Genomic DNA, 14,912 nt, shown 5'->3' on the forward strand with positions numbered 1-14,912 from the left:
TGTAGTTGTCGCCTCTTGCAAGGCGATTCAAACCACCTTATTTCCCCGACATAGGTGGCTACCTTAAAGACTTCACTAAAATGAGCTACTGCTTAAATTTATGTGACCAACATGATGACAAGCACACTCCAACCTTTTTTATGTCTCTGCTTCACCATCCACATTACCCACAGAATCTGCGATAACTGACCATCCAATGGTCTCAACATTCCAGCCAAATCTGATGCATGCAGAACACATGGCACAACTAAAATTTTTGCATAGCTGACAATACTTTGATAGCAGATGCTTCCCTGCATTTTAATGCCTAAAAATAACCCAAATAGAAGATAAATGCAGTAATCCTGTTGAATGGTGAGACCTGCATCAGAGTGGCGTAGTTGCAATGGAAAGTATTTTCGTCACTTACGTAACGAGTAGTCCTAACATAACATCTCATATTCAAGACTGCGATACATTGGCTATCCACCATCAAAACATTTTCCTGACTAAATTTTGGAGACTCGATTGCTTAGGGCCAACCTTCAAGAAGTCAAATGGTTATCTATATTATAAAACTGCACATCCACAGCTGGACGAGATACCCTAAATCGTGCAAGAGATGGGTGAACTGCGAAACGATCTGAAACTTTCAATGCACGTAAATTAGGGCATCCATCCTCGATATCAAGTAAGCAGTCAGGATTAAACCCCTCCCATCCAGTTACGGCTAACTCCTTGAGCTTCTTGCATGAGTGAGCAAGAACTTCCCATCCTTCAGGAGTGACATAGTCACACCAGGACACGTCCAGAACTCTAAGATTTGTGCAACCGTCTGCAATTGTCTCCAGCGCAACATCATCAAGAGTAACCGACGACGTGAGGTTCAAGGACTCCAACTCCCTGCAGCACTCCCCAATTGATGAGAACCCGGGCCTCCCTCGATTATATGAAAGATCCAGCATTCTGAGGCATGTTGCCCCTTGCAAAACTTCCACTAGCCCTGCATCAGTAATATAGCAATCTGTTGCTATAAGCTTTTCTAGAAGCTTCCCGTGGCGAAACCCCCATCCTTTGATATCACACTCTTCGACCGAGAATTCTCTCATGTCGACGCATATGGAGAGTAGCACATCAATGCCCTTGTCTGTGATCGAGCAGCGGGACATATCAAGAACACGCAAGAGGGGGCAACCATGAGCAAGGGAGAACATACCTGCATCAGTAATGTATGAGGTACATAAGAAGAGGTTCGTCAAGGAGGGGCATCCGAGGGCCAAGCATTGCAAGAGATGATCGTTCATTTGATCTTTGGGGATAAAGAGGTCGAAGGACGTGAGGCGGGCAAAACCCTTGTGTTTAAATACGCGCGGGAAAGAATAACAAAGGTCATAGAGGCCACCGTCGATGGTCAGGGAGAGGATGTTGGGGAAGGAGTGGAGGGCTTGTAGCACCAAGAGGTGAATACGAGGCCACTGCTCCTCAGAGACGTTCGGCTGCTGTACGCGCAAAGAACGACGAGAGAGGGCCTCCAAAGAGCGCCATCTCCGACAGGTGAGAGCAGCTGCATCCCTGTCTACCTTAGACTTCAACCTCGACAATATCAGCGCCCCGCACTCGTCGGGAAGATCCTGCACAGGCTGCATTCCCGTTCTTCTCGAAGAGCTCATTCTTCAAGACACGCGCTTTAGCTGGATGGCAAGAGAGCAGTAGTGAAATCGTTTGATCACGAATGGTAAAGGATGTGTGTGTGTGTGTGTGTGTGTGTGTGTGTGTGTGTGTGTGTGTGAGAGAGAGAGAGAGAGAGAGAGAGAGTATTTTTGAAACCACATCAAAGATTTATTGTCTAAGATCAATCCAAAACCTTCGAACTGAGTATGGAAATCAGTTACCTATTCCACTCGTAAACACTTTTGCATGTTTACATAGGTATTCAGAACCTGTGAAAGGCTTCTTAACCCATTTTTGTACCGGTGAGGGTCTCACCATTCTAGCATACTTGGTTACAACTCTTGTTGCTTCCATTGTTCAGGCAATATTGATGTTGAAGTGTGTGGCGGTTTTAACCATGAGTTGGTCGTAGCCACCTTTACTCACTTTCTCTGGAAGGGTTCTCAATACCCTTGCAGTTCTTTCCTTTGAGGAAGGTTCATCTCTAGAAGAATGAGTAAGGCTTGTATTTTCCCAATCTATTTATGGGTAGGCAAGTCCATTTATAAACATTTGTAATTCCACCATTTCACAAACACCTTCATGATCCCCTATGAAGTTTCTCATTTTTGCCTTGGATTCTTGTAGTTGAACCCCTTTCAATTGAATGAATACTTCATAGCTAAAAGGATTTGTACGTGCTCTTGAATCCACCAAAGCATAAGCAAGCACTTAATTTTTTTGTGCATAAACTTGGTTAATTGGATTTGTTACTATCTACTCATCTCTTCATATGGATCCTCTTGGCTGATGCTAATCTTTGATCTCTTCACTTTGTGCTCTTTGATTGTCGATTTTATTCATATTTTTCTTTGTTTTCTTGGGCATCTTCTTGCGGCTCTTAGTCCACCTCTAGTTTTTGTATGCACTTCCTTGCTGCAACTTGTCTTTCTGAGATCTCATCATGTCATAAATGGCATTGACCATCCAAATTGGGACTATATCATAACCATCTGAATCACAAATATTTATTGGTGCAATTTCATTCGCACACACATCCATAGTTCCTAGCGTTTGAACCCATTCTAGAGGCTCTACTTGTAGTTTCGGAGAAGGCTTTGGTATGTATTCTTCTTCAAAGCGTGACCCAAGCCCTACTTTTGCAATTCATACAAGCATAGCTTGATTCACTTTGCGAAGGAAAATGATTATTGACGTTCATTCATCAATGATGATGATGATATAGATATCAATGGTGCTAATGTTGCAAATAAACCTCTTTTCTTTTTCACTAGACACTCAGCCTAGTCAAGAGACTAAAACACTTCAAAAGTAGGATGCTTCTTCAACTATATCACACTTATAGAAAGTAGACAAGCACGCGTCATATGAAAATAAAAGATCATGTTCCTATCAAGAAGTCCAAGAAAGCGAAGGCAAAGAAGAAAACACAAATGATATGACGAATGATACAACACTTCAAACAATCAAGTTCATCATGTAAAGTGAAAGAGGATTCAAGTTGACATGTTCAACATTGCTTGATCCAAGTGCCACCAAGAATCTTATGTCTTATGGCACGTGAATACTTTTATGATAGCCTCCAATCACAAATTTAGAAGAAGAAGTATCCATATCCGCAGAGACATCAATGCAAAGTTTAAGAGTTGTAGAGTTCTTGAATAAACACGGGTAAGTTCAACATTGTGAAAACAAAGATGGATGCAAGTCTCTATTAAATCAATGGGAAAAAATCGTCCAAGGAAACAAGACACAGGCAAATATGGATTCCAAGAAAGTAGTTGGCACTAGTACAACTCAAGGAAAATGCAAACCAATGCCAGTGGCGAACTCCAAGCACCAGATGGGATCATCCCAACTATTTGAGACACAAGGATTCTATGAAGGGAATACTCACATTTGGTTAATAAATCATGCCCTCAAATTCTTGAAGTACTAAAGTACTTATAATCTTATATGCACATCAAGCCAAAGGCAAATTTTTTCCCGCTGGGTTTTTTCCCTTTGGTTATCAAGGTGTAAAGACCCTAGATTAGACTAATAACACCTTTAGTTGAGATTTTTCTTTATCCTTTCTCTCAATAAAGCTTGTAGCCTTCATCACTCTCAACATCATACCCCTGCTCAATGAATCCATCTAGTACACATCATGGATAAATATACACCACTAAAGGAGGGGGAAGAATGTTGCTACCAATGTTCTATCCTCAAGACACTTTAATGTACAAATGACAACAAGTATCGGTTCAAGCTCTAGCTTCAAGGATAACACAAAGCTCAAACATGTGGATCCAATAATGATGTAGTAACAAAGACACCAAAAAAGAATCCAACTTCAGCAACAAAACAAATAGATGACAACATATACCCCGAGCTGTTGGGGATTCAAGCCCTTTGTCTGGTGTCTAAGCCTGTGGGAACAAGTCTCATAATACATGCAGCTATTGACCACCGATTTAGTGGAGTTTGCATGATACAAGTTTGTGGTTATATATGTAATAGACTTTAATCAATATAGCGTGTAGTTTTGTTTTTGCTGTTGTACCGAGTCTCTCTCTCTCTCTCTCTCTCTCTCTCTCTCTCTCTCTCTCTCTCTCTCTGTTATGGAATTGATATTTTATTATTTGTTGCAGCTGACAGGTGGAAAATACTGGGACCGAGCTAGGCCTATGCGAATGAAATTATATACATTGTACATTTTATTATTCAAGTGCTCTTTTATGAACTTTGGCCATTTATGACCGGCCGGCCAGTTTGTAACCTATTTGACCATTCAAGAAATCTATATAACAAATACGTGCAAGAGGGAAATGGTCACTCTTGCACGGGGGGAGATTGCACCCAATTTCTGTGTTATTCTTCTCTCCTCTCTTCTGTTCTCTCTTGCCGCGCCGGCGTAGCACTCCGCTCTAGGAGGTGCGCCTGCACATGCTCTCTTGTTCTATCACGCTCTCTTTCGGTCTCTGCTCGTGTACAACTTGGATTATGCGTTGTGTGATTCGAGGTATGTCGATTTGTGCTTTTTTCATGGATTGCAGCGTGTTCTTTTGAGTATTTTGCAGGGCAGCCTCGCTCCCGCGTGTAGCAGTGGTATCAAAGCACAAGCTAGGCTCCTGGAGCTTATTCAGAGTGAGCATCTCCAAACAAGGATTCAAATCATGGCGAAGAAAGGAAATATCACTTTCATGTATCAAAGCTAAGTACACCTTTATTTTGTATTGGAAGTTTGTTTTTCTGATAGCTATGTTGCATCTCTCCTTAAAATTCCTCGATCTCGAGGTATCAATTGAACACTCTAGGTTGCATGTGTCATTAGATGTTCGTGATTGGATGAAGATTTTGCATACGATAGAGGATTAATTTATGCAATGGTACTATCATTTGTGTATATAGATAGATTAAGCAAGGCAATAGAGGATTTTTGTTTTTTTCAATCATAGTGGATTTTTGTTTTCGCTCATAGAGGAGTCTATCGGATGGGTAATGGATCATCTTTGAACAAGATTAATTATGGTATTTAAACATAGGAGTACGTTTAGAGTGTTTGATGATGATGAAGAAGAAGGAATCGGCCAATGAAATTCCTCTGTATTACCCTAGGGCAAAAGATATTAATTCATTGAAACAATTCCGGTCGCCATCGTAGAATGTCCGCATTATAAGTGTTGAGTTCCAACAAAATAAATAATTTGCTAGCTATCATCCAAATTGTGCATGGAATCCATCCCATCCACCAATAGAATGAAAGAAGGCGTTCAGAGGTCGACGCTTTCCTCCACTACGTTCCCAGACCAGAGGCGGCCCTGATTTGCCCATCTTCCTCATCCACTCCTTATCACACACGACAGTGGGAAAAACTGAAGTTCGCATGTGAATGGCTACATGGTACGTAGGATAAGCAGAGGAGCAATGCGCGTTAGCCATCACTCAACCACTTTTTTTTGAAAGAACTGCATGCCGCCGCTACCACTCCTTCTGAGGCTCGCACTGAACCCCAGTCCCAGCCCTTTGCGACGCAGTGTCTTTTTTTTAGTTGCATGTCATGCAGTATCTCTTACTCTCTCTCTCTCACACTCTCTCTTTGGTGGTAAACCACCCACCCAGTTACTCTCTCTTTCTCTCATGCTATGGCGACCACTAGCCAACTCCCTCTCTTTCTCACTTTTCCCCTCTACTGTCACTTAACGAGCGACTCCAGCTCTCTCTGCAATCCGAATCACCCTCTCACTCTCTCTTTCTCCCTACCCCCACCAACCCAGTATCCCCTTCTCCGACGGCCAGTTGCTCACCATGCAGCAGGTCCTCGTCACTTTCGTGCGGCAGTGAATATCTCTCTCTCTTTCTCTCTCTCAGTTGCCTGCATGGCGTCGCCCACCCAGCAAATCAGTGGCACCCATAGTTTTGAGGTGCAACCAATCCATCTCGTGGTGCCCACCACATCACTAGATTGCATGACCACCTTATACTGGCAACAACCACAGAAAACAAGGCTGCAGCACGTTCCCTCCCACCCCTCGCATGGCGCGATGCACACCACCACAAAAAATGGAAAAAAGGGACGACTGCTAAATTTTTATTTTTATTTTTATAAATAATAATAATAACCAACTGCCAACCAGATGCGAAGCTAATTATTCCAACCCACCACATCATCCTCTCTGTTGCCCACACCATGCATAGGGCATCAATCAGTATCCCTCTCTCTCTCTCTTTCTTTTGCAGACGCAGGTACTCTTCTTGTTCTAGTATCGCTACAGCTTGTGGAGACAAGGCACTATTTGAGCACGTTAAGGAAACCACTTGCCTTGTTGATTAAGCACGCTCTTCAGCACACGGTACAATTTGTGGAAGCTTTTGCGGCAGGTCTTGACTCACTATCGGACATTGACGAAGATCTTTTCGTGCTCACCACCCCAATTATCAGGTGGTGCTCCACACGCCAACTTCTTCAAAAGTGCTTCGATTACGTGTGTCGAATCATTTTTTTTTCATGGCTCTCCACGACATTAGGATTTCTATTCTGCAAGATTACGCCGTCGGCAATGACATCTGCTGGGGTATTGAAGTCTGTCGCTACTTTCCCACTGGTCGCTCAATTACAGATTATTTGGTACCCAACACTCTCCGCGCTTGGCATGAATATGTTGAAGGGCAACCACAATTTCGTGGACTTCCGGACCTCGGCACACCTCGCCCCGGAAACATCGAGTGGGCTAAAGCAAAAATTCGCACAGGAGAAATCCACATCACCAATAAAATTCTTTACATTAATGCCTTTGACTTACTGCACTCGCCGATGGTGGAGACCACTCGGGCTCGCAAAGCACTCATCTTCAATCAACAGTGGGGCTGTTTTCCTATTGTTATGTTTAAAGTTTGGGACAGGTCTGTCAAGCATAATGTCTATCAGTCTTTTCATTGTGTACCACCCGACCACTTCCACAATGTCTTTGGTAAAATTCTATGTAATAACCCCCACAATATCCTCATCATGTATGATACTTATCACAAACCACGTATGTCTGCGGATTTTCGCGACGTTTGCATTGGTAATCAATGGGATGTTCATTCACCCTATCTCTCTGACCATCAATCAGAACATAGAGCCGAAATCCACGCACGTGAACACATCCCCATTACCAATCTCACCCTTCCCGATGCTTGGTACGATGACCATAAACCTTATTTTTCTCGCCTCGAATATGGCCCATGGCAGTCTCAAGAACCACAACACAACCGTTTCTGACTGGAAAGAAATGACCCCAATTGCTGCAGGTTACAACTGGGAAGCAGAAGTTCACCGTATCTACAGTGATAAAAAACCCCTCTAATTTCTTTATTTATTCATTACTTGTCATTTTTCTAGATTTTCTAGTCTATGCCTACACTAGCCCCGACATAAAACTGCATTTTTCATCACAACGTCCCCTGCTCAACATAAAATCATCATCTCTTCTCCGACCGCCAAAGAGAACCAAAAATCTATATTCTCATCCCTAGTTCTAGCTCTACTTAACACATATTTTGTCATAATAAAGCCTTTTAGGCAAAGGCAGCTCAAGATCAAATTACTTTTGGGTTGTTTGTCCAATCAGTCACGATTAATCATCGTAGACGTCTGTCAGTCCTCAATGTAATTTTGTCTCCCACATTGCACTATAAAATCCAATTAGCTCTCCTGATTTATATTTTTTTATGCCTTGTTCATGGTTTTTGTTTATCTGTGCTATTTCGTTAGGACTGCAACATTTTCTCACATTTCCATTTTCGCAAGACTATGGCTAACTTTTAATTTGTGTTCCAGCTTCAGTTAATTTATTTTCCGATGGTTGAATCAAAGTGCTAACAATGTATGTTCTAAATATGTGATCTCACACTAATCTTGAATCAAATTCTCAACATACCACATAGTCTTTTATTTTATTTCAAATTACTAACACAAAATTAACATATTTTGGAATTGTTAATTATACTATGGTGCAAGTTTGATAGTCGCAGTTCTCTTTAGCTTCTACAAATCTATTTGACACGCCTCAGATGCAAGTTACGATCATATCTCTCTCCACAAACACACTGGCTCATATAATTTTGATGCAGTGTACCCTCAAGGTATGTACATTAACCTCACTCCCCTTTTTATAATTGCTTTACCAACGATCTTTTATAGATTAGGCAACCCAACATCTCTCATGTCATCACCGATACTTATCAAATGGAATCTCAGATACATCACTTTTATTTTTAAATTTCATTTCTCTACATTATTTGCTCACTGAATACTCCATCAAATGCTTCGATCATGGCTTCTAATTGTACTACAAGTACTTTTTTGATGATTTGTCAATAAACCCTACAGCTACTCATGTGAGCCACGGTGTTTTGGGATTGTACACAAAATTTGTAAGTGCCTTGATATACTGCATTGCGATGTCAACATAGTAACTATTTTTCTTTTCTCCTTTATGCCTTGTCTAGTCCATTGGTCACAAGCACACAGATCCGCCGATTTAGGCAGGGTGTCAATGCTCATCTATGTGCAGATTCGCCGATTTAGGCAGCACAACAACAAACTACAGATTCACGCTTTTTGAACTTATATCAAATGCAGATTCTCCGATTTAGGCAGCACATCGAGTGTAGATTCGCCGATTTAGGCAACACCGATCACAAAATCATGCTGCAGTGGCTGGCCACCACTGCAACTGGTATGATTTTGTTACCCGGGTACATAATGAAAGTGATTTGGATTTAGACTTATACTATGGAATTGGAATTTGATTGGGATTTGGTATCTGGTGATTATTATGGCAGTGTTTATGTGATGAGATTTGACATTATGAGATTGATGATGAGTGTGACCAATGATATCCTGATTCATTAGGGTATGACATATACTGCTTATTCTAGTGGTATGGGACACTAGAATAGGTAGTATGTGGATGACGGCAGGCATAAGCAATGTTGTCTAATTTTATGGATTTTTTTTTACTATTTGATACAGATTTTAATCATTCTTTTTGACAAGTATTGTTTGCAGATTTTTATCTTCGCAACTGAGGACAGTTGCTTTCCAACGGAGAGGTATGTTATGGAATTGATATTTTATTATTTGTTGCAGCTGACAGGTGGAAAATACTGGGACCGAGCTAGGCCTATGCGAATGAAAGTATATACATTGTACATTTTATTATTCAAATGCTCTTTTATGAGCTTTGGCCATTTATGACCGGCCGACCAGTTTGTAACCAATTTGACCATTCAAGAAATCTATATAACAAATACGTGCAAGAGGGAAATGGTCACTCTTGCACGGGGAGAGATTGCACCCAGTGTCTGTGTTATTCTTCTCTCCTCTCTTCTGTTCTCTCTTGCCGCGCCTGCGTAGCACTCCGCTCTAGAAGGTGCGCCTGCACGTGCTCTCTCGTTCTATCACGCTCTCTTTCGGTCTCTGATCGTGTACAACTTGGATTATGCGTTGTGTGATTCGAGGTATGTCGATTTGTGCTTTTTTCATGGATTGCAGCGTGTTCTTTTGAGTATTGTGCAGGGCAGCCTCGCTCCCGCTTATAGCACTCTCTCCCTCTCTCTCTCTCTCTCTCTCTCTCTCTCTCTCTCTCTCTCTCTCTCTCTCTCTCTCTCTCTCTCTCTCTCTCTCGTTATCTACATAAGTAGCTCCTCGCCATGCCTATAAGCCATCACCCACCCTAGATTTGGTCCCCCCTATCATTTGGTATTAGAACCCGTACCCGGCTTCGGCTTGAGTTGAGACAGTGTGAGAACAGTCGCTTGTAGAATGGGAAGCAACTATGTCGATATGCAACAAACCGAGCACAAACATCAGCAACACGAATGCCGTACCTTTCTGATGACAAGTCAACTCAGTCGCCCCTGCTAAGTCGGCCTCTACAGCCTGTGAGCGTATCTTTGCTTTGACTTGTCGTTTGTGCGCCATCTCTGCAATACAGAGATCGATTTTTTGTTTACTTATTTCACATTGCATTGATGTGGCCACCCAATTTGGTCTTGAGTCTTTATACAAGCGGGTATTCCCACTTGACAAGGTGTAAGTTACCCCATACGTGCTCGGCTCAGTAGTACATTGGCTCATAAATATTTGAAGGCGTGTTTCAAAATTAGTCAATTGTAGTAATTTTGACAATTTTTGCAGTAGCTTAGTACATGCATGCAAAGATAGATGAAGATGAAGATAACCGAAAGTTAAGCCGGCAATAACCAATAACATAAATTGTCTATCAGGCTTCTAAAAGGCTTCAACATGGCATCAAAGATCGATAAATTTAATGGATCTGGCTTCCACACCTGGCAAATAAAAGTAAAAGGATATCTGATGCGCAAGAATTTGTGGAGCGTCATCAAGCCGCTATCAACCGACGACGCAGGCACATCCGCTGCAGTTACCACAGTGTTATCTGCCGAGCAATAACGCAAGGATGAGCAGGCATTAGGTATTATTCTGACATCTCTCGAAGATGATTTTATTCATTATCTAGATGATATGCAATCTACAAATGCTGCTCGGATGGAACTAGAGAAAGTGTTTGGTCCTAAAGCCAAATACTCCAAATGAGCCTTAAAATGGAGTTGTATTCTCTTTCAATGTGTGAAGATGAAAATATTGCGGCTTTAGCTAACAGAGTGAAAAGCATCTGCACTCAGCTAATTCATGTTGAAGCTCTTGTTCGAGATGAAGATCTTATAGCCATTTTTCTGAATAGCCTACCTGCAAAATTTCATCAAATTGCCACCATTTTAAAGGAGAAGGATCCTCTGCCTTCTTTGTATGGTATTGTTAATTCATTGCAAGTGACGGGAGCAAAGCGAACCCCGAACCCCCGACGGCCTCTAAAACACCGGGGACCAAATGGCGCGCCTCGAGCCTGTCATAGTAAAGCAAACAGGGGGCACCACCTAGCTTGAGCGGCTAGGACGCAAACAACACACCACCATAACAAAGTTTTCATCCAAGAGAGATGGATGCTTGGGAGTAATGATGAAGAGGAAGGGGAATGAAATCAAGTGAGAGAGAGAGAGAGAGAGAGAGAGAGAGAGAGAGAGAGTATAGGGGCTTAGTACTTAGGCACCACAGAAGGATGGCGAATCCGCACACCCTTCAAACATACACAAGCTCACTCCAAACACAAGACTAGGTGGCAATTCCACACACCTCACATGGGCAAAACATTGCAAGAAAACATACTCACAAAACCTCAAGATTTATTTAGAGAATAAGGCGATGAAATGGGGAGCATAGGGTAGGGGAATGAGAAGGGAGAGAGTGGTAGAGCACATGGCGGATAGGTGGGAGTTGATGGCGAAGACTCGCACGAGGGTTATGGCCATCATCCTTCATTTAGCTACGCTTCATCTTGCGGTGATGGTGATGGTGTGGGTGTGTGGGTGTGCACTAGGCACACACAGTGCATAGTGTACTCTTTGGTGATGTTGTGTGTGTCATTAGTGATGGTGACCCCTCTTTATAAAGGGGAGGAGGGGGGAGAAATTCTAGAATTTAGAAATGAAGAAATCATTATCTACATAGGCCATGTGACTGTGGGCCCCACTTGTCTGGTTGTGTGTATATGTGCCAGAACAGCAGTCTCATGAGAGAGAGACTAAGAGAGAGAGATGGGTTGATGAAAAAAAGTGAGAGGTGACATGGAGAATAAAGTGATTACAAGAGGGGAGAGAGGGGAGTGTGTTCAGAGGTGAATCTGTGTGCAGATGTGTGTGAACACAAGAAAAATCAGGTAACCACCGGGTGGGGATGGGTCTGTGGGCACCTTTTTCAGTGAAACTGAGTGTGTGTGAGTGTGGGGGAGGTTATTTAGCTACAAGACAAGAGACATGGCGCCCTTTAGAGAGAGAGGGGGATATTTGGGTCATGGGATATGATAGGAGAGAGAAAAGGGGGGTGGAGTATACTGTTTTGGAAGATAGGATAAGTTGCATGTGAGTTAGGGTGGATTATTGGTGAGTTAGAATGTATTATTGGTGAGGGGTGGGGTAGCTTGAGGGGAGAGAGAAAGGATAAAGGACAAGGGGAAGAGAGAGGGGGTTGACCTTTTGAGTGGAGGAGAGGAAAAGGGACACACGGCGGGGCAACAATGAAGAAAAAAGGAGGCAAGGTGGGGATGGGCTGCCCCGCAGGCATGAGGTGGCCTATTTTACCTTTCTCATATATTTACATAATCATACTTTATTTTTTTCTTACTTTTTTCCAATGCCTTTTATCACTCCCTCCGTAAGAGGGGGGTTTTCATGGGGTGGGGACGAGAGAAGAGGGGTATGGGAGCTTGGCTTGTGAAAAGCCCCCATCACAAGAAGAAGAGAAATGAGTACCACGAATTAGCTCTTTCGTACCGACTGCATATGTAGCTCGTGGTTGCACTTCAACCAGGTAATACAACTTCAACCAGGCCTACTACCAGCACTAGACCTTGTGCGATATGTGGACGCAGCAATCATCAAACCAAGGATTGTTTCAGCAAAAATCCTTGCACCCACTGTGGAAAGACTAATCATCTTTCGAAAAAATACTTTAAGAAGAATAAGCGACAGAACAATGTGGTTGAAGGTGATGAACATGGTGAAGCACCTATGCTTCTCGTAGAAAGTGATGTCCTGTAGTTTTTTACAGTTTGTCTTTATGTTTACTTTATGTCAATCATTTGTCAATAAAATGTACACACTGCCATGAAAATAAAAATGGTAAGACCACCCTTTGTTGTTTGGTCGAGTTCTGGTTTGTCTCACGCTGATAGTTGTTTGAGGGAAAGTGCACACACACACCTATGTTATTGTCAAGGGGGGGACTTCTACTCATGGTTTCAGGTGAATGACTCTGCCATGGTCTATATCAAGTCCATAGTCAATGCTTTGGGCTTGAGGGGGGGTTTGTTGGGGATTCAAGCCCTTTGTCTGGTGTCTAAGCCTATGGGAACAAGTCTCATAGTACATGCAGCTATAGACCACCGGTTTAGTGGAGTTTGCATGATACAAGTTTGTGGTTATATATGTAATAGACTTTAATCAATATAGCAGGTAGTTTTGTTTTTGTTGCTGTACCAAGTCTCTCTCTCTCTCTCTCTCTCTCTCTCTCTCTCTCTCTCTCTCTCTCTCTCTCTCTCTCTCTCTCTCTCTCTCTCTCTCGTTATCTGCATAACCAGCTCCTCGCCATGCCTATAAGCCATCACCCACCCTAGCTCCGGTCCCCTATCATGAGCATGACAAAGACAAATACTCGTGTCAAGGACAACAAGAATGAGGAGGGGAGAGTGTTAAAAGATTTCCCTTTCAATAGAAGATTCCACAAAGATTCCAATATGAAGATGCTCATGAAGAGGTGCAATGGATGCGATCAAGTGAAAGCACATTTAGACATCACTTCAGATTTCCCAATTCTATTATTTTTTATTGTTTTGGCAATCCTTTATAAAATTGCACAAACTATTATTTAAGTTGGCAATTGTAATCTGCCACATATCTTTGTAACTATTGATGACAGATGATGAGTCAACGTGGGAGTTCAGCAATGAGCCTACGATTTTAGTAAAAGGTTCACATTTTGGTTGGCTACTTGAATCTTTGGGCCAAGTATAAAATCCAATGTTATAAACCTTATCATTAGACTTTGTATAACTAACAATATCTTCTTCAAGGCTTCTTCTCCTAGCCTCTTGTGATTTGTAAGTCATTACTTTTAATTTCAATGCTTAGTCTATGTTTAAATCTCTTTGTGAGTGTGCTTGCCTATGACATTTTTAGGCTCGTTTCATCACATGCATTCAGTATTTTTGGATTCCAAGAGCATAGTCATTTAGAGTGCATAGGTCCATAGCTTCAATCATCAGTTTTCTTGAGGTTTATGTTGTGGTGTCATCCATCCTATCTTGGCGTGGCTATCAAATTTGAGATCTGACTTCACCCAATGTTTGCCATGGCATGTTTACCTCATGACTCTATTTTTGGTTGCATTTGGTCTTCTTTCGGTAAGATATTTTTATAGATTTAGCTCGTAAGTTAATTATTTTGAGTGCCTTGTTAGAGTGAAATTCTAGGTTCAGATCATGCTCAATTTTCTCATGCATTTTCCCCAGCATCAATAGATGATGTTTGGAGACTTCGTGCCCCAATTAGGTCATATACATCCACGGATTGCATTTATTTTTGGTTTGTGTTCTCACTATCTTGTTCATCTACTCATGGATTATCCACCAACATTCATATCTTTGGTTTCTTGCGCCAATGCCCTACAATGTAAATCAATGATTTTTAGCCCATGAATTTATGCTCTATGTTGCCATGATCATGCTAAGTGCTCATGCCTTGGAGCTATGAGAATGTGCTAAGAGCTTTTGGCTCTATGGATCTAGATTTATGTTTGGTTCAATGAGTGGCATGTGACATAACTCCCACTTTGCAAGATTTGTAAGACTAAGAGACCGCATGTCTCTATGGAAGCTACAAGATTCTAGCTCCGGGAGGTGCTCGAGGCTAATCATTTTTCCAATGTCAATGGGTAGAGACCCTTGACACGATGGGTTCTGATCTCAATGACATTTGGCTCGGGTGTGAGGGCCATTTGCTAGTGCATGTACAAAAGGAATAATATACTCAAGTAGCCAAGAACCTATCAAAGGCACTAGGGGGTAAATACATAAGTATTTTCCACCTTTGCATTTGCCCCTAGGGGACCATCCATAGAGCTTTCCCTAATCCCTAAATACCCAATGATTTGGGTT

At 42.1% G+C, this 14,912-nt stretch overlaps 1 protein-coding gene across 1 annotated transcript; it reads right to left on the reverse strand.

Annotated features, from left to right (window-relative positions):
- Positions 1 to 325: 325 nt before the first annotated feature.
- On the reverse strand, positions 326 to 1,723 carry LOC147439906 (F-box/LRR-repeat protein 4-like). Its single transcript, XM_086485632.1, has 2 exons — positions 1,196 to 1,723; positions 326 to 1,126 (listed from the first exon to the last, which is right to left on the reverse strand). The coding sequence occupies exons 1-2, from the start codon at positions 1,647 to 1,649 to the stop codon at positions 525 to 527; spliced, it is 1,056 nt and encodes a 351-aa protein (XP_086341758.1). The 5' UTR covers positions 1,650 to 1,723; the 3' UTR covers positions 326 to 524.
- Between the last annotated feature and the right edge of the window lie 13,189 nt (positions 1,724 to 14,912).

The sequence above is a fragment of the Adiantum capillus-veneris genome, chromosome 16 (assembly GCF_014529385.1).
Source record: "Adiantum capillus-veneris isolate H3 chromosome 16, ASM1452938v2, whole genome shotgun sequence".
NCBI classification, from domain to species: domain Eukaryota; kingdom Viridiplantae; phylum Streptophyta; class Polypodiopsida; order Polypodiales; family Pteridaceae; genus Adiantum; species Adiantum capillus-veneris.